Source organism: Oryx dammah, unplaced genomic scaffold, assembly GCF_014754425.2.
Source record: "Oryx dammah isolate SB20612 unplaced genomic scaffold, SCBI_Odam_1.1 HiC_scaffold_9, whole genome shotgun sequence".
NCBI classification, from domain to species: domain Eukaryota; kingdom Metazoa; phylum Chordata; class Mammalia; order Artiodactyla; family Bovidae; genus Oryx; species Oryx dammah.
In genome coordinates, this window is record NW_024070193.1 from 6,711,028 (window position 1) to 6,729,964 (window position 18,937).

At 43.7% G+C, this 18,937-nt stretch overlaps 1 protein-coding gene across 1 annotated transcript in view; it reads left to right on the forward strand.

Moving 5' to 3' along the window:
• Nucleotides 1-5,627: 5,627 nt before the first annotated feature.
• The window catches only part of LARS2 (leucyl-tRNA synthetase 2, mitochondrial), a 146,330-nt gene continuing 133,020 nt past the window's right edge, over nt 5,628-18,937 (forward strand). The window contains exons 1-3 of the mRNA XM_040246784.1: nt 5,628-5,833; nt 10,734-10,988; nt 17,121-17,249. Coding sequence (XP_040102718.1) covers nt 10,755-10,988; nt 17,121-17,249 — 363 coding nt within the window. The 5' untranslated portion in view covers nt 5,628-5,833; nt 10,734-10,754. The remainder of the gene's footprint in view (nt 5,834-10,733; nt 10,989-17,120; nt 17,250-18,937) is intronic.

Consider the following 18,937-nt stretch of genomic DNA (forward strand, 5'->3'; position numbering starts at 1 on the left):
AAGATATCTGTCACTACTTCCATCTTTTCCCCTTCTATTTGCCATGCAGTAATGGGGGCAGACATCATGTTCTTAGTTTTTTTTATCATACAGTCTTAAGCCGGCTCATTCATCCTCCTCCTTCACCCTTATCAAGAGGCTCTTTCATTCCTCTGTGCTTTCTGCCTTTAGAATGGTATCATCCGCATGTCTGAGGCTGTTGATCACTGCTAGTTGCAGTGAGCAGCGGCTCTTCTCTTGTTGTGTTGCATGGGCTTCTCATTTCGGTGGCTTCTCTCGTTGCGGAGCATGGGCTCTAGGCGTGCAGGCTCAGTAGTTGTGGCACACAGGCTTAGTTGCTCTACAGCATGTTCCATCTTCCTGGACAGGTATCCAACCTGTGTCCCCTGCACTGGCAGGCAGATTGGTAAACCACTGGACCACCAGCGAAGTCCCTAGGCTTAACTTTCATGTCAGCAAGAACTACTAAAGAAAAAAAGTATTCATGACACTAGTTAAAATAGTGAGGCAGACTTTATTCAGAATGACTTTTGCTGTAGGTATAGGGGCTGCTGCAGTGGGGTTTTGTGGGAGGGGAGAAAGATCAGGCTTAGCTCTGAATATGATAAGGAAAAGTGGAAGTTTATAGCCAAGGAGCAGAGTGAGGGTCAGTGGGTGGAAAATTACTAATAGGAAACATCAAGGGTAAGGGGAGAGCCTGGCTAAGCCAGCCTAACAGGATTCTTGCTAAAGGCAGGCCAGGATGATCAGACATCACTTGGGAGTTGGTGGAGGATGATGAAGGGCAGAGGGAGTCTGGCCAGACTGACTTTGCAGGCTTCTTGGCATGATTGGGTCATGCAGAGATAGACACAGAAGTCCATAAGTTGAGGCCTAGTTGGAAAGAGGATTCTGAGGCAGTTGGCTTCAGGTAGGGCTTGATGGCAGATCCGTCAGTAGCACCAGGACCCAATTTGTCTCTCAGCTTCCTGCCTTCATTCTTAGCAGACTCATCTAGCTGGTTCTGGGATGGCTGCTGCAACTGCTGAGATTCTTATTTCCACACAGCAGGGAAAAGAATCTGGGTTCTAGTGTTCCCCGCAGAAGTCCTGGGCTTTCCTCTGGTTAGTCTAGTTGAGATAATATGCTTGCCTCAACCATCTCTGTGGTCAGGGGATGGAATGGCTGGATTGGATTAAGCCAGACCTCAGACCTACAGTGTGTGGGGTGAGGTCAAGTTCTTAAGACAGATTTAGAAGGTTTTGTTTTGGTTTTTAAAGGGAAGTCCAGAAGCAGTGACCAGAAAATGGGGAGGAATAGATAACAGAGAAAAATCATAGGTAATAAGCCTATCTATACCTTCAGTGATTTGACTATCACACGTGGGGCATTTTTATTGAAAATCCATCTATAAAGTAGCAAGAATCTTGCCTGCCTCTCCATAATGGAGGCCTGAAAGTTGTGCCTGGAAGATTTGAATCAATGTCTGAAACATGACAGCTCAGATAAGAATTTACATGGCTGCCCCAGGATTCATTTTTTAAAAGGTCACAAAAGCATGGGAATAAATGTCAAGTTGGAATTATTTATTACTCTTGCACCTCGAAGTCATTTCTAGTGAGTTTACTTTACCTAGTGAGGTAAACAGGGGAAAAGACTTATTTTTACACTAAGGGAAGAAACGATTGAAGAAATGGAGACCCCTCTATTCCTAGAAATTTCTGACACACTGGCTTTTGTATTAAACAAAGAGAGTGCAGAGCAAGGTGCAAGAGGCAGAGAAAATGAACAAAGGGTAGAGGAGTAAAGCTGGGCAGTGATTCAAATAAAACTCAAAGATGTTAAAGGAGTCCACAAAGAACTCAGGATTTTGGTCATTAAAATTTTTTGAACAGTGCTTGAATGAATCCAGAATGTCTGAAATTTGGTAGGTTTCAACAGGGTAGGCAGGGCAAGGTGAGGAGGGAAAAGGGTGAGGAGGTGGTGTGGAAGGGACCAGAAAGAGACCATCCAAGAGGGTGGCTGTGAAGAGAGAAAGAAGAGGGAGGAGGAGGAGGAAGAAGAAGAAGAGAAACTTGGAGGATCAGACGCCATAACATGAAAGGCGCACGGACGGCAGGAAAGGCAGGGGCACCAGGCGGAGAGAACTAGAGAAACAGTTTGCCTATGAGAGTCTCCCTGAGGTCAGGGAAGCCCGGTTTCTTTATCCTTGTCCACCCATGTCCTGATGCAGGGCCTGGCTGTTAGAGCAAAAATCAAGGCAGGTGAGACTCCCAGAGAAGCATGCAGGGAAGCTGGAGGGGAAAACATGGGGGTGGGAGATGGTTCCCGTTGAAGGTCAAATGCCGGCCATTAAAGGATACAGGAGTTAAACAGTCAGAAGAAAAGTAACATTTAATCTCAACTCCAAGATATTTAATTTAATCACACTGTGAAGTCTCTTTTGCCATATACAATAATATTCACAGGTTTTAAGGATTAGGACCTAGATATCTTTGGGGACCACTATTCAGCCTACCATACAATCTAATAGAAAAAGCAAAAGGAACACAGAAAACTATTGTAGAGAAAGACCCGTGGAAACACTGTTCCTAGAGATCATCACAGGAAATAAATAGTATGAGACATATTCTTCTAGATTTCTTTCCATGCATATACTAACACATGTATTTCCTTTGTTCCCTTTCCTTTTTGCAAAATTGAAAGTGGGATAACTTTTTACACAGCCCAGCAACTTGTGTGTTTCATTTAATAATGGATCTTTGTAGCAAGCTCTTTAAGAGTGGAAGAAATTTACTTTCATGCTACTGTCTTGTTTGATGTAAAAATAGCAATTTTCCAGTAAAGCAAGTGAAATGTTAGAAAAACTGTATTTGAAAAAACCTCCTAGAAATGTCAGCATTAACTTTAATTCATAGGAGGAGAGAGATATTTTGAATCAAAATAAAGGTGAGGCCACTTGGAATTTAGTGTTTTGGGTAACTTAGGGAAAGAGCATGCAAGTTATATGTGCATACAGCATGACACCCTTGAAGGGTATGTTACTTTGTGTGGTATGTTAATGTGAGAGTCAGTGCTTCTGATGTTCTGCCATCAGCTACTTGTGTGATCTTAAGCTGTATCCAATCTCTGGACCTCAGTGCATCCTTATCTTCGAAATGAGAGGTTGGCCTGGAAGTTGTTTTAGCTAATGATCCTTCATTCTGCACTTTGGGAAGGGGATTATTTTAGCAGGTGTTAGAGACCCAATTTTGAATACCAGAACTTTTACACTGAACCATCTGTATCCATGATTCTACATCAGTGGATTCAACCAACCACAGATGAGAAATATCCCCGCCTCCCAATTCCAGAAAGTTCCAGAAAGCACACTGGCACCAATTTACATAGCATTTACATTGTTACTGTTGTTCAGTTGCTCAGTTGTGTCCAACTTTTTGCGGCCCCATGGACTGCAGCACACCAGGCTTCCCTGTCCTTCATCATCTCCTGGAGCTTGCTCAAACTCATGGCCATCAAGTTGGTGATGCCATCCAACCATCTCATCCTCTGTTGTCCCCTTCTCCTCCTGTCTTCAATCTTTCCCAGCATCAGGGTCTTTTCTAATGAGTCAGTTCTTCTCATCAGCTGGCCAAACTATTGGAGCCTCACCTTCAGCATCAGTCCTTCCAATGAATATTCAGGACTGATTTCCTTTAGGATTGACGGGTTTGATCCCCTTGCAGTGTAAGGGACTCTCAAGAGTCTTCTCCAACACCACAGTTCAAAAGCATAGATCCTCTGGTGTTCAGCTTTCTTTGTGGTCCAACTCTCACATCTATACATGACTATTGGAAAAACGATAGCTTTGACTAGACAGACCTTTGTTGGCAAAGTAATGTCTCCGCTTTTCAATATGCTGTCTAGGTTGGTCATAGATTTTCTTCCAAGGAGCAAGTATCTTTTAATTTCATGGCTTCAGTCACCATCTACAGTGATTTTGGAGCCCAAGAAAAGAAAACCTGTCACTGTTTCCATTGTTTCCCCATATATTTGCCATGAAATGATGGGACCGGATGCCATGATTTTAGTTTCTTGAATGTTGAGTTTTAAGCTAGCTTTTTCAGTCTTCTCTTTCACTTTCATCAAGAGGCTCTGTAGTTCCTCTTCACTTTCTTCCATAAGGGTCATTTCATCTGCATATCTGAAGTTATTGATATTTCTCCCGGCAATCTTGATTCCAGCTTGTGCTTTATCCAGCCTGCCATTTTGCATGATGTACTCTGCATGTAAATTAAATAAGCAGGATGACAATATACAGCCTTGACTTACTCCTTTCCCAGTTCTGAACCAGTCCATTGTTCCATGTCTGGTTCTAACTGTTGCTTCTTGACCTGCATACAAGTTTCTCAGGAGGCAGGTCAGGTGGTTTGGTATTTCCATCTCTTGAAGAATTTCCCACAGTTTGATATTTACATAGTATTTTCACTGTATAAGGTATTAACAGATAATCTAGAGATGATTTTAAAGTGTACAAGAGGATGTGCATAGGTTATATGCAAATATCATACCATTTTAATGAGAGACTTGAACATCCTTGGATTTTTATATTCTTGAAGGGTCCTGGGATACCTTGGGGTGACTGTACTGACTTGCTTGCTGTGATCTTGAGCTAAACAGCTCCATTGGGCCTCAGTTTTGTTCTTCAGTCCTCCATTGTCCCCTTCTTCTCCTGCCTTCTATCTTTCCCAGCATCAGGGTCTTATCCAGTGAGGCGGCTCTTCGTATCAGGTGGCCAAAGTATTGGAGCTTCAGCTTCAGGATCATTCCTTCCAATGAATATTCAGGGCTGATTTCCTTTAGGATGGACTGGCTTGATCGTGCAGCTTGGTAAAATGAGCCTGCTGGACTAGAGTGTTCTCAAGATTGTTTCTAACTCTCACATTCTAAGACAGTGAGTCTCAAACTTAAGTGTGCCTAAGAATTCCCTAGAGATTTGTTAAAATGCAGAGTCCAATTCAGCAGGTCTGGGATAAGGGCTGAGATTCCACATTCCTAGCAAGTGAAGTTGATGCTGGTTTGAAGTGTACACTTAATGACAAAATATTTGGATTTTGAACTGTCAGGAAACTGTTATTAAAGACTTGGAATTTGGCAAGACACTAGCGTCTGGGTGGTTTGCTGATCTGGGGACTATCCGGTGCATATTTGCACACAATGTCTTCTATGACCATACATAAACTCTTTTAGGAAAGTGGGTGGTCAGGTATCATGCTTTCCTGACACCCAGCCCAAGTGTCAAGTAAGGAAAACACTTTATTTCCAGCTTTAGCCAGGTAATTCTCCTCCCAGAGCCAGACCACGGATGTGGTGGAAGATGTCTTAACCACCACGTGGTCCATTAAGGGTCAGGAAGTTGAGAAAGGAGGAGGATGGACTTCGAACCGTGGCCTCAGGTTTCCTCCAGTGGTCTTTACACCACGTGCCGCCTAGGAGCACTAAACTGATGGCTTTCACACGTCTGCTGCAATTAAGAATCTGATTCTTGTGCGTTCAGAGTTTTGCAGTCACCAGACTCTGGGTGGAGTACTCGGTCCAAAGGCGGGGCTTGGAGCCAGGAGGCGGTGCCAGTGACCGAAGAGCGGAACCCGGGACTGTAGTGCGGCGACCCGGGCCTCAAGGAATGCCGGGAGTCGGGAACAGGCAGCGCTCCGCCTCCTTCGGCTCTGCTACCGCCTGTCTGTGTCTGTGGCGGCCACTATCGATAAAGTTGTTGTTCTGCCAACATGGCGGCGCCCATGGTGACTGTCCGGGCCGTGTTCGCCTAAGGTGGGAACCGAGGAGTAAGGAGCCGCAGGCCAGAGCCTGTGAGCAGGTAAACCCCTGCCCCGGGCTCAGCGGGACTCGAGACGCGACCTGATCTCCTCTCTCCCCAGATCGATAGATTTCGACTTGCCGGGAGCCAGAAGGGAAAGTGCGGTCTGGGTTCGGTGCAGTTTCCTAATTGGAAAAGTCTCTGAGATCCAGATCTTAAGACTCTGAGCCACCGACTCCGTTGATAGCTCTGGGCCCTTTCCCAGAAAAACATATGTGTTCGCATAGTTTTGTACTCAAGTCCCTCTCTCCACTCTTCCATTACCCCAGTTGGTCCCTGAATCTTTGCCCACCTCATCTCGTGACCCACAGATGATTGTGACAGCATGTTAGGGCTCGATGGTTCTCAGAGATCATCTGGATTTACCCCTTCATTATAAGGAGAAGCTGGTGTTCTGGACAGGGAAATAATTTCTTCAAGGTCACATAGAGATTTAGTTGTTTTGTTTGCACATAACTTGGCTCCTTGTTAATTTTCCAGGTACATTTTTGCACACTTGCTTTTGGGCGCACGCTGTGTCCTGTGCTTTCCCCACATACTCTGTTTCTTTGCCTGTCTTTTCCTTCTCTTCTCCTAGGTTTCTCTATCCCTGAATGATTGTCATTTTGGGTCCAGTTCTCAGGCCTCTCCTATGGTCACATGCTGGTACCCGCATCATTCTCAAAAAACTTAAACCCTAAGTGAAGTTTAACTCAGGGCTGATTCTTAAAGAGGAATGGAATTAATGGGGATTGATGTTTTGGAAGGATGTGGTAGAAGAGACAAGGTTCCAAACATCTAGGCAAGGAGCTGGATGCGACAGAGCTAAGGAAGAAGAGGGCCAAGTTGATCGTGACACAAAACCTGAGTCACACCTTTCATATTCAACGTAGGGGCACGGTGCTCAAATAAAAGGACTGCTCTTTATCAGCAAGAGGCAGTGTCCATCCGGGCTTTGGTGTGGAGTGGCCCATAGCAGGGCCTGGGAAGTAAAAGAAAGGAACTGAACTGAACTCCACGGCTGCAGTAAATCTTAACTCTGAGTGCACTGTGTGCTGAGTCGGCCTGAGTTTTGGGGTTCCCCTAACATTAAGGGTGTGGACTTTTCTTAAAGGATCTTGACACATATATTACCACATTGCTCCCCAGGGAGGTGGAATCAATTTACATTCCACCAGCAGTGTATAAAAGTGCACATTTTTTTTTCATAACAAATTTTTGCCAATGTGATAAGCAAAATGTTTCCTTGTTATTTTAATTGGCATTTCTTTGTTTAGTTATAAAGTCATTCTTTTTTCTTATATTTGTAAGTCATTTGTATATCCTCTTTTCTCCTTTGCCAACTTTTAAAATTAGGTTTTTGATGTTTCTCTTTTTATATGTGAATTCTTTATAGGGAAGGGTAATATTTTTTTGTAGTTTTAGCAGTTTTCTTTCAGTTTATTGTTTGCTTCTAACTTTGTTCATGGCTTGTTTGTTTTTTTGACTGCACTATTCGGCATGTGTGATATTCTAATCAAAGATCAAACCTGTGCCCTCTGCATTGGAATTGTGACGTCTTAACAGCGACCTCCAGGGGAGTTCCCAGGTTCATGGTGTTTTTGATATGCAGGTTTTTTACGTTTTTTAGAGAGTTTTATTAATATTTTTCCTTTTGACTTCTTCGATTGCTTTTATGCTACGATGGAATGTCCTGCACCTTGTACAGAATTAGCACGTACTCTGTTTTTTTCTTGTTTTATGGTATTTTAAAAAATTCTTTAATCTATGTGGCATTTACTCTGGACGTCCCAGGTAGCTCAGTGGGAAAGAATCCAGCTGCCACTGCAGGAGGCACAGGAAGCCTGGGTTCGATCCTTGGATTGGGAAGATCCCCTGGAGAAGGAAATGGCAACCCACTCCAGTATTCTTGCCTGGAAAATCCCGTGGACAGAGGGGCCTGGCGGACTGCAGTTCATGGGGTTGCAAAGAGTCAGACACAACAGAGCACACACGAGTGGAGTTAACCAGCATCAAAACAAAGAGCTTGTAAGACTGTGGTTCAGGTCAGTTTTGTATCTTTATAATTCCATCCTCTTCCATTCTTTCTGTGTCTCCTTATGTGTTCTTAAGGAATGCAGTCTAAGAGAGAAATTGCAGGTATCTCTGTGCTAAATTAACATTCTTTAGCTTGCAAAGATATAAAAACACTGATTTAACTAGAGAACCATAAAGTCCATGACTATGATAGTTCTAATTATGTAGAAATCAAACTCCTCAAAATAAATGTAATTGCCTTAATTGTACAAAATGTCTGTATATATTAGGTTAAAGTGAAGTGAAGTCGCTCAGTTGTGTCCGACTCTTTGCGACCCCATGGACTGTAGCCTTCCAGGCTCCTCTGTCCATGGGATTTTCCAGGAAATATACTGGAGTGGATTGCCATTTCCTTCTCCAGGGGATCTTCCCAACCCAGGGACTGAACCCGGGTCTCTCACACTGTAGACAGACACTTTACCATCTGAGCCACAAGGGAAGTCCATATATTAGGTTGGTCATATGAAATTGCTGATAGTCAACTAATTATATAGTTTACCCTGGTATCAATAGTCGAATCTACACACTTTAAAATAGCCAAGCCCATTAGATAGGAAAGTGAAAGTGAAGTCACTCAGTCATGTCCGACTCTTTGTGACCCGGTGGACTGTAGCCCACCAGGCTCCTCCATCCATGGGATTCTCCAGGCAAGAATACTGGAGTGGGGTGCCGTTACCTTCTCCTGGGGATCTTCCCCAGCCAGGGATTGAACCCAGATCTCCCACATTGCAGGCGGACGCTTTACCCTCTGAGCCACCAGGAAAGCCCTGGCGGATAGGAAGGGAGGTGTTTTGCTTGTTTGTTTTATTCAGTCTGTTTCTGATTCCACCCACAGAGAAGCAAGAGGGGTTGAGTACAGTGAGAAGTGGTATGTCAAGAACTTTTGCAGACCCACTTGTAAAATGTCAACACTTGTGATGCCATTTTATATGTGTGAAACTCGCTTATATAAGTCTATAATGAACCCTCTTGGCAGCATTTATGACCTGGAACCTTCGCTACATAGACTAGACCCCAGTGGATGTGGACAAAATTTTCAGAGGATCAAGAATTAAACCCAGCTTCAGTTCAGTTCAGTTCAGTTGCTCAGTTGTGTCCGACTCTTTGCAACCCCATGAATTGCAGCACTCCAGGCCTCCCTGTCCATCACCAACTCCCAGAGTTCACTCAAACTCACGTCCATCAAGTCCGTGATGCCATCCAGCCATCTCATCCTCTGTTGCCCCCTTCTCCTCCTGCCCCCAATCCCTCCCAGCATCAGAGTCTTTTCCAATGAGTCAGCTCTTCGCATGAGGTGGCCAAAGTACTGGAGTTTCAGCTTCAGCATCATTCCTTCCAAAGAACACCCAGCACTGATCTCCTTTAGGATGGACTGGTTGGATCTCCTTGCTGTCCAAGGGACTCTCAAGAGTCTTCTCCAACACCACAGTTCAAAAGCATCAATTCTTTGGTGCTCAGCTTTCTTTATAGTCCAACTCTCACATACATACATGACCACAGGAAAAACCAAAGCTTTGACTAGATGGACCTTTGTTGGCAAAGTAACGTCTCTGCTCCAGCTTAAGAGTGCCAGTTTCTTCCTTCATTTTCTCTCTGGTTTTGAGAGATCTGTTTTCATTTGTTTCTGTACTGTAGTGAATGCTGTTATGTAGGAAGGCAGAAAGTTTAGGCTGTCTAGTCATACTTCTTAAATATTTGATGAACTGTCACCTCGGGCTTTAACATAATGATAAATCATGGAGCTTCTTCCATGAGGTCATTTCTGGAATTCACTGTTGGAGGAAACCAATGCAACATTTAAGCTGAATTTTGAATCACAGCTGATGTCTTGGTGAGCCTTGTGGATTGTTTTCCAAAAACCATAGTACTCATCACTGTTACACATGCTATATATTTGTTTGTTCCTGTCTTTCTTTTTTTGGCAGATGGGGGAGGGTGGGGTGGGTATATTTGCTTTACAATGTTGTGTTAGTTTCTGCTGTACAGCAGTGAATCAGCCTCATGGATTTCCTTCTCATTTAAGTTATTACAGAGCATCATTGAGTAGAGTTTCCTGTGCTATAGTCTGTTGTGATTAGTTATCTATTTTATACATAGTAGTATACATGTCAATCCCAATGTCCCAGTTCACACCGCTCCGCCCCTCTCACCATTTGTTCGTTTCTTACCTGCTTTTCTCTGCTAGTATATAAGTGCCATGTAACAAGGGACTTTATTTTTGTTCACTGCTGTATCCCCAGTGCCTGGAATAGTATGTAGACCTCAATAAATATTTGGTAAATGAATGAAGAAGTAAGTGAATAAGAGTCTTCTAAATAATGGTTATTTCCTGGCTCAGCCTACTTAGTATATTTAACTTGTAGTATGTATGAAGGATGCTGATCACAGCTCAGAGTCTCCGGTCTTCCTGGGAGACCTGTGTTCAAGAGCTCTTCTGATATTTGAGCCTAAGGCCAAGCCCAGATGTGCTTAGAGCTCTTTGGACGCCTGGATGATGTGATGTGAAGCCTGCTAGACAGACCCTAGTCTGGCCTAAAGGCAAGGGAGGGGCCTCTGCTGCTCCCCACGCAAGCTGTGAGGTTGTGGCTGGTGCTGGCCCAGGTGGTGGTCTCCTTTTGTTCCTATGGGGCTTTTGTATCTTTGCTGTTTGGGAGCATAGAACATCTTTAATATTTTCCATTAAAAAAGTTTGTGTTTATCTTGACTATACTTCTAAAATATTCTTTTCAGGGAGAGAAATCATCAAAATAAGAGGAAAGCCTGTGAATGCTGGCTGTGCTGAATGGAAGGAGGAGCTTCGGGAGGTTCTGGGTGGCTCACATGTGTATTTTCCACTCTCTTTCAGGCCCTTTCCACCTTTTGAAGAATGGCTCCTTCTTGGCAGAAACTGGGTTTATATGCCTGTCTTCTAAAAAGGCAGCTAAACGACGGGCCGGATGTCATTAAGTGGGGAAGGAGAGTGATTCCAGGATGGTCCAGAGGTATTTACAGTGCCACGGGAGAGTGGACCAAGGAGTATACATTGCAGACAAGAAAGGATGTGGAGAAATGGTGGCATCAGCGAATAAAAGACCAGGCCTTCACGGTTTCAGAAGCAGATGTGAGTATTCTAAGAGACACTGAAAGGGTTGAGAAGAGGGGTGAAGGGTGTGGACTGGGGTCAGATTGCCTGGATTCAAATAAGTTACTGAGTATGTGACCTTGAGCCAAAGAACCAAATCTCTCTAGGCGTCAGATTTTTTTTTTTTTTATTGAAAATAAGCAATGATAATAGTAGTGCCCACCTGCTTCCCAGGATGCTGGTGATGGGTCACTGGGATGAGACCAGGATGGTGCTCGGAGGAGTCTCAGTGAGGTGCACGTTCACATAAGGAGCACACGGATGGTGCCACACTGGGCATTCTAGAGCTGCATTTACTGGGGGAGCTCACCCAGACAGGAGCTATAGCAGATGTCAGCTTCTCTGTGGTCCTCTGCCTGGTGGGGCGACATGCAGGGATCTGGCAGAGTCAGATAGGAGACTCCAGGAGGGGCATGTGGGCCTCTCAGCTGTGGACTTTTAAGTGGCATGTTCTGAGAAGTGTCTCTCTTGGCCCTAGAATGATCTTGGCCTCCAACCCTGCTCTGCCATCTTGGTTTGGGAGGTCCCAGCCCTTCCCTGGTGTAATCTGGAGCTGGGGTCCAACCTCATGGTCACAGGTATATAAGTTAGTGGACTCTTGGCTTCTAGTCTATCTGCACCAGCTCAGCGCTCTACCTGAATTAATTGTCTTAAAGCACTTGGCTGTAACCAGTTTCCATGGCATACTCTGTTAGAAGTCAGCTCCTTCTCTGGGAGGCCGGCCTGGTGGGAATCAATCTTAGATGTGTTAACCCTTACCTCTCAATATTGGTCACAATATGGAAGCTGTGGTTTGTTACATGAAATGTTGAATTTGATTAGAGTACACCACTATTAAGTACAGTTTTACTCTTAAAATTCTGACCATTCTTTCATAATAGTTACCAGTCAAATAATATAAACTTTATATTCGATTGGGGCTTCCCTGGTAGCTCAGACAGTAAAGTGTCTGCCTACAATGCGGGAGATCCAGGTTTGATCCCTGGGTCGGAAAGATCCCATGGAGAAGGAAATGGCAACCTACTCCAGTACTCTTGGCTGGAAAACCCCATGGACCACTATGTTCAATTAAAGAGATTAGGACAAAGGCAAGCAGTTGAGTAAATATATATATGCCCAAGACCACAGTGTGCTAGAATCACCTTTCCTGATTCTCCTCTCTTATCAGACTCATTCTTTCTATGAGATTGATCATTATGAAAAATGGGGGGTGGGTAGCTATTTGTGTTAAATTGAAGGATGGTTTTTTGCATTAGTTATGAAGAAAATCTGGTATTGAAAGAGATGTAAGTAATATGTGAAATGATAAAAAGGAAGGTTTAAATGAAATGTGTAATTATACAATGAAAGTTTAACTTTTACCTCATTAGGAAATGAAAATTCTTCATGGCAACATGACCAGACTAATGTAGCTAAATATATTTTGGAAGCAGACCTTAGGGAGAAGTTTAATCCTGAATGAGGAGCATAAATTTAGCTTCTTTTTCTTTTTTCTTTTGGTTTAGATTCAGTGGCCTCCAAACATTTTGAAGTTGTAGCTTTTTGTTGTTGAGACATTGCGTTCTTAAGTGTATGGTTTTCTAAAAAATTAAATGGATCAAAATAAACTATGTTTGACTAATTGGGTAAATAGCTTTAGGAACATTTTGGGTGATCCCTCGGTGGCATTCCGTCAGGGTTTGAATTTGAAAAAGGGTAAAGCAGAGAGAATGCTAGATAAGGAGTCTGGAGCCTGGGCAGTAATGCTGGCTCTGCTCCCAAATTCACTGTGCTCTCAGCAGCATTTAACCTGTCTGATCCTCAGATTCTTTGCGTTGTTTATCCCACAGAATTGTTTTGAAAATCAAAGGAGAAAATAAGATTAAACGCATTTTACAAACTGAACTGTTATATAAATGAAAGATGCATGCTAAGTCACTTCAGTCTTGTCAGACTCTTGGCAACCCTATGGACCGTATCCTGCCGGGCTCTCCTGTCCATGGAATTCTCCAGGCAAGAATCCTGGAGTGGGTTGCCATCCCCTCCTCCAGGCCATCTTCCCAACCCAGGGATCAAACCCATACCTCTTATGTCTCCTGCATTGGCAGATGAGTTCTTTACCACTAGCACCCCCTGGGAAGCCCCATGAATGAGAGATAAAAGAAGATAAAAATGTGTGGTGTATCTTTGACAGGAATGAGAACATGACTAGATGCTGGTAGATTTCAAAGCATGTCTATAATCAGTCTCACTCTGGTAGTAGCTACATTTGAAATCCACTGGAAATGAGTCTCTAGAAGTTGAATATTTTACCACCGTCATCATAGTCATCGTTATAAAAAGAACTTTCATTTAATGAGCATTTTAGTGTGTTTGGCACCATCTTTCCTTTCCTTATCTCATTTAAATTCTGAAACAGCCCTGAAGGTGCATAGTAGTATCCTCATTTTGGAGTAAGAAAACTGGGAGGGAAGTTTGGTCAGTTGTTGAGATGCATAACTCACTTGTTGTTCAGTCGCTAAGTCATGTCTCACTGTTGGTGACCGCATGGACTGCAGCACGCCAGGCTCCCCTGTCCTTCGCTATCTCTTGGAATGTACTCGAGCTCATGTCCATTGAGTCAGTGATGCCATCCAACCATTCACCCTCTGTCCTCAATCTCAATTGTGGCACAACCCAAATCCAGATACATTTGAGTCCTAAGCTCATGCTTTCACCAGAAACCTTTTGTCTCACCTTTGATTTACAGATTGTGAACTGAGCCCGGAAAAACAAAGGAATTTGCCTGAGGTCTCACAGCTAGGGGCAGAGCTTGGACCAGATCCCAGGCTGCAAGCTTCCACTGAGTGGTCCACTTCCCTCCATTCGCTAGTCTCAGCGAGAGTTTCAGAGCATGATCCAGAAAGAGGCAGAAGTTATCTTTCTTCTGATGTCAGAAGCTGACAAAAATAATAGGACCCACTTATATATAAACCATCTATTTTCCATCACTTCCAATCTTAATTTCTATTAAAGGCTTGAATTCTTACACTTTTATATAATTATGAAAATGTCCCTTTCAATCAGGGACATTTCCCTTTCCTGCTCAATTATAAACTCCCCAAATTCCTTCCTTCTACCCTCAGAGAACAGAATTTATTTCATTGTCACAGAGGAAAATGATTTAGTTCACACAGAGAAACAGAAGGCAGGGACAGGCAGTGAGCCGAACACCTTTTCTGCAATAAACAAAAATATCCATGAATAGTAAAAACTTTTGCTAGCAGTACTTTTCTGTATCTTCTGTGAACTCAATACTCTGAAATCACTGCAGATGGTGACTGCAGCCATGAAATTAAAAGACGCTTGCTCCTTGGAAGAAAAGCTGTGACCAACCTAGACAGCATATTAAAAAGCAGAGACATTACTTTGCTGACAAAGGTCCATCTAGTCAAAGCTATGGTTTTTCCAGTAGTCATGTATGGATGTGAGAGTTGGACTCTAAAGAAAGCTGAGTGCTGAAGAATTGATGCTTTTGAACTGTGGTGTTGGAGAAGACTCTTGAGAGTCCCTTGGACTGCAAGGAGATCTAACCAGTTCATCCTAAAAGAAATCAGTCCTGAATTTTGGAAGGACTGATGCTAAAGGTGAGGCTCCAATACTTTGGCCACTTGATGTGAAGAACTGACTTTTGGAAAAGACCCTGATGCTGCAGAAGATTGAAGGCGGGAGAAGGAGATGACAGAGGATGAGATGGCTGGACGGCATCACCAACTCGATGGACATGAGTTTGAGTAAACTCTGGGAGTTGGTGATGGACAGGGAAGCCTGATGTGCTGCAGTCCATGGGGTTGCAAAGACTCGGACATGACTGAGTGACTGAACTGAACTGAACTAGCTCATATGTAATGAATTCCTCAGTTTTGCCCTAAGTTTCATCTTTGTTGGAGAGACATACAAAAAAAGATATTAATGAAGAAGCAAGATATAGAAAATGTTTGGGGTAAGATTGTTAAATAAACATAATTTTTAAAATATATATCATAATAAAAACAAGGTGATTATAGTAAAAATGCATTTAATGTAAAAACTTTAAAATGAAAAACTAGAAATAGTGTATATCAAATATTTTATTGTTTTTTCAGGTCCCAAAGAACTCTGTAACAACTGTTTTCTTATGTTCCTAAAAATTTCCCAAAGAGAAGCAGTAGGCCTAATCTATGTCAACGAGTAAGGTGGAATCGAGTGGACAGTCTGCTTATTTCTCATTCTGTACCAGGTATCAGAATGAGGTCTTGCACTTCCTTTGAGGGAGTTGTTTACAAGCTGAGAGGATCGTCTATCACTTGCCTTCTTAAAGAAGAAAGTCCCGAGTCCCCAGTGACTCCTGAATCTTAAGTTGTCTCTCTCGCTTCTGAGATTTTCCTGAGTTATGGTTCCACAGTTTCCAATTAAAGTGCATGATCAATGTGGGGCTTTCCATCCATTTCTAGAAATCAATAGGAGCTGTCACTTTAGTATTACAGGTTTCCAAGTTTATTATGCAAACTCATTATTCATTCACTTTTCCCTTCTCTTCCTTCAGGCAACTTGACTTGTCACACAGTCGATCATTTCTAGAGAAAGCAGAGTATAGAGAAAAGTGCCACTCTGGTCTGTCTTGCCACACGACTGTGGCCCTTCTAAAGATCTGTCCACCTTCTTTGCTGAGGGAAGTTTAAAGCAAGGGGTCAAGTGAGATTTGGAAAGAATTCGATTTCTGGTTTCTTCTGCTCCCCTGATTACAGTTGGCTGTCAATTATCAGTCATGCAAATAAATACTTAGCACAAAGCACTCCCCCCCCCCCCCGCAATACCCACTCGCACACATAAGAATGGTCATGAATATTCTGTTTTGCATTTGTTTTCATTAATTTTGGAGAAGCAAAGCCTTGAAGAACTCTTGCAGAGCTCTCAGAAGGCAGTAAGAACAGAAAGAGAAAACAGGAGAAAAGAAGTAGTGATAACATCAGAGGGTCCAGACACTTAGCCGAATAAACAGAAGCAGCTACCTGTTCTCTTCCTTTCTTCAGAGGCATCCCTTCTCCCCCATGCGAGGATTTAAGGCTGGGTGTGGGGGACTTTCCTGCCACCTGGACAGGGTAGTGAAGTGTGCCGGGAAGACTGCCCGTTAGTAATCAGTGATCTCCAAAGGCCTGTTCTCAGGCTTCAGAGCACAAAGGCTGACAGTCATTTACCCAACAGTTTGTTAAACTAGGGGGTCAGCCAGGAAGGTGGGGATTGGGGTGAGATTAGATGGGTAAAAACATGATCCTTGCCCTTGAACAACACTTCCTTAAGGTCCCCAATAAGGAATCAATTAAATGATTACCTCCTTTCCAGCCTTCTTCCCTCGTGTGTACAAACTTGTGTCAACATTCACCATTATAAGAACTAAGGTCCCAGAGGCTGGCGTTCCAGTGAGGACGTCCTGCCCTGTGTCCGTGGTGTTCCAGTGCATGAACCCTTTTCCTGTTTCTCGCGATGAAGCTGTGCGCCTTTGGATGCTGGAGAGTTATGTAACCCTGGCCTGAGGCTGCCTGTAGGTCACCCGCTGGGAAACGGCAACCTGGCTAAGATTTTCTCATTGCCTTCCCATTTCAGCTTTTTCCGTTGAAAGAGAAGCTCCCAGTACAGTAGAGAGACCTGGGACCTGAACCCGCGCCTGGGGACCCTGCTCAGCCCAAGTCTGCGTGCAGCCCCCCGGGATTTAGGGAGGGGCTCCATTTTAGACTTGCCACATCTCTGATCCACTATTGTCTCCGTGAATTTTATGGACACATACGTCAGAGCTTCGTTTGGAAGAACATACAGTTCTTTAAGTCCTAGATAGCTGTTCTAAAAGAGAAAAAGGCAGATTTAAAAATAAGTAGGGGTAATTAGCACTGTGAGGTTGTTTGGTGTTATTTTGGACATTCTTTAGGATAACCCAGGGCTTCAAATTTTGGTATTTGGCATTTTTGTCCATTTACCTTATGGGAATATTTTTTTTTTAAAGCTTTTGAAAATGTTAAATTATTACCTTAAGTAAAATGCCAAAATATTATATGCGAACCTAGTTCCCTGTGAATGATTAATAAATACTTGCTGTATTTTTCTGTCATCCTTTCCTAGAAATCAAAGCCTAAGTTTTACGTGCTTTCCATGTTCCCTTATCCCTCCGGCAAGCTGCACATGGGCCACGTGCGCGTGTACACCATCAGCGACACCCTTGCACGCTTCCAGAAGATGAGAGGGATGCAGGTAAGGCCCGGTGCCTGCTGAGGTGGCGCTTCCCTGTCCCACTCAGCACAGTAAGAACGTAGGACACAGGAGACACCCAGTCTCAGGATTAGGGCGGCTTTGAGAAGCTTAGGGTTTCTTCTGATGCATTGGAGGACATAATAAAGCACCAAGAGTAATTGAGGGGCAGCCGTGTACTGGGTATTGTGCTGGGGAGGGAGGTGGGGTGCTGATGCAGTGACCTCAGGGGGAGGTCACGACGTGGTGGGGCTGATATCGCTCAATAGACAGACACTGGAGAGGGAAATGAGTCCCGCAGAACAAAAGAGGAGCAAATGCTGTGAGTAGGAGGCAGAGCCACAAAGAGATTTTTTTCCTTGTATTTTGATATTCTCTGTCTTCTCTAATGAGCACGTATTTGTCTTATAATGGAAAAAGTCAAATTTTCATAACACAAAAATTTGGGGGGAAGTAACAGCCCCGCAGGAGCTGGGAAAGACTCCCTCATAGGGGACCATCTGATGCGGGTGTTGATGGACAAGCGAACTTCCCTGGGAGGGGAAGAGAAGGACACTTCCATGGCTGGTGTGGGTCAGACCCCTTTCCCCGCCAGCTACCCAGAGCCTGCACTTGACTCCTTGACAACATATCATCTGCAAGACAAGGTTTCAGTGATCGTAGTAGCTTCTTGAACAACTTCTAGAGAGGGGCAGTATCAAAGAGGGGCAGAAAGCGTGGACCCAGCAACCAAATGGCCAGCACTCAGGTTCTAGCTCTTAACACTTAGTAAGTAGCCAACCTTTGACTCATTACTGATTAACCTCTCTAAACTAAGACCTAGTTTTCTCTCATCCATAAAAAGGGGGTAAAATAGTACTTGCCCATTGGCCTTTCCCAAGGATTGAAAGATGATGACTGTGAAGCACTTAGCGCGTAGCTGGCGCGTAAGCACAGAACCAGTAAGTACTGTTGTCATCAGCAGAGGGCTGGAGCCTGCCGCACCAGGTCCTGAGACCCATGCACACCTCTGCCCAGCTTCGTGTTAATTATTTGTCACCTTAGTAGCTTGGATTCCACCCAGGATGGGAGTATTTACATCATGGAAATCAGCAGAGCCTGCAAATCAGGGCTTTTTCTGCTAGAGAGTCCATTGTTAAACATTTACCTGCACTCCCCCTGGCTGTTGCTGTTATTAACCTCTCAGGGTCTGTATAAAGGGTATCTGCTGCCTCCCAGTTCTTTCTGAAGATTTTCTTTTAAAGTGTTAAGTGCATCCATTGTCATAATTGGTTTGAAAATTTGTGCCGAGCTGACTTTGGCAGCAAGAAGTATTCCTAAAAAGGAGGTCAAGGTACTGTGTCTCTCTGTCCCTCGAAGAATTAACGACTTTTACTGTCAGATTCAGAGATTTGCCTTCTACAAGGGCCGTCTCCCTGGGCTCTGCCAGGTGTTATTTTTCCCCGATAATGCTTTCCATCACTTCTGCAGTGTTTATTGGAAAGAGGTGGTGCAGAATAAATTGGCTCTTGTCAGGAAGTATATCTAACTGCTACTTCAACTAGATTTAACCTTGTTTTTTTTTTTTTTTAACTTGAGCCAACTTATTTTGAACAGTTAGTGAGTACAGACAGTTGCTACAGATTAAACTTTTATAGCAAAACTGTGTGTTTATGGTACATTAGCAGATAGATGGTTGAGGGGGTATAGGT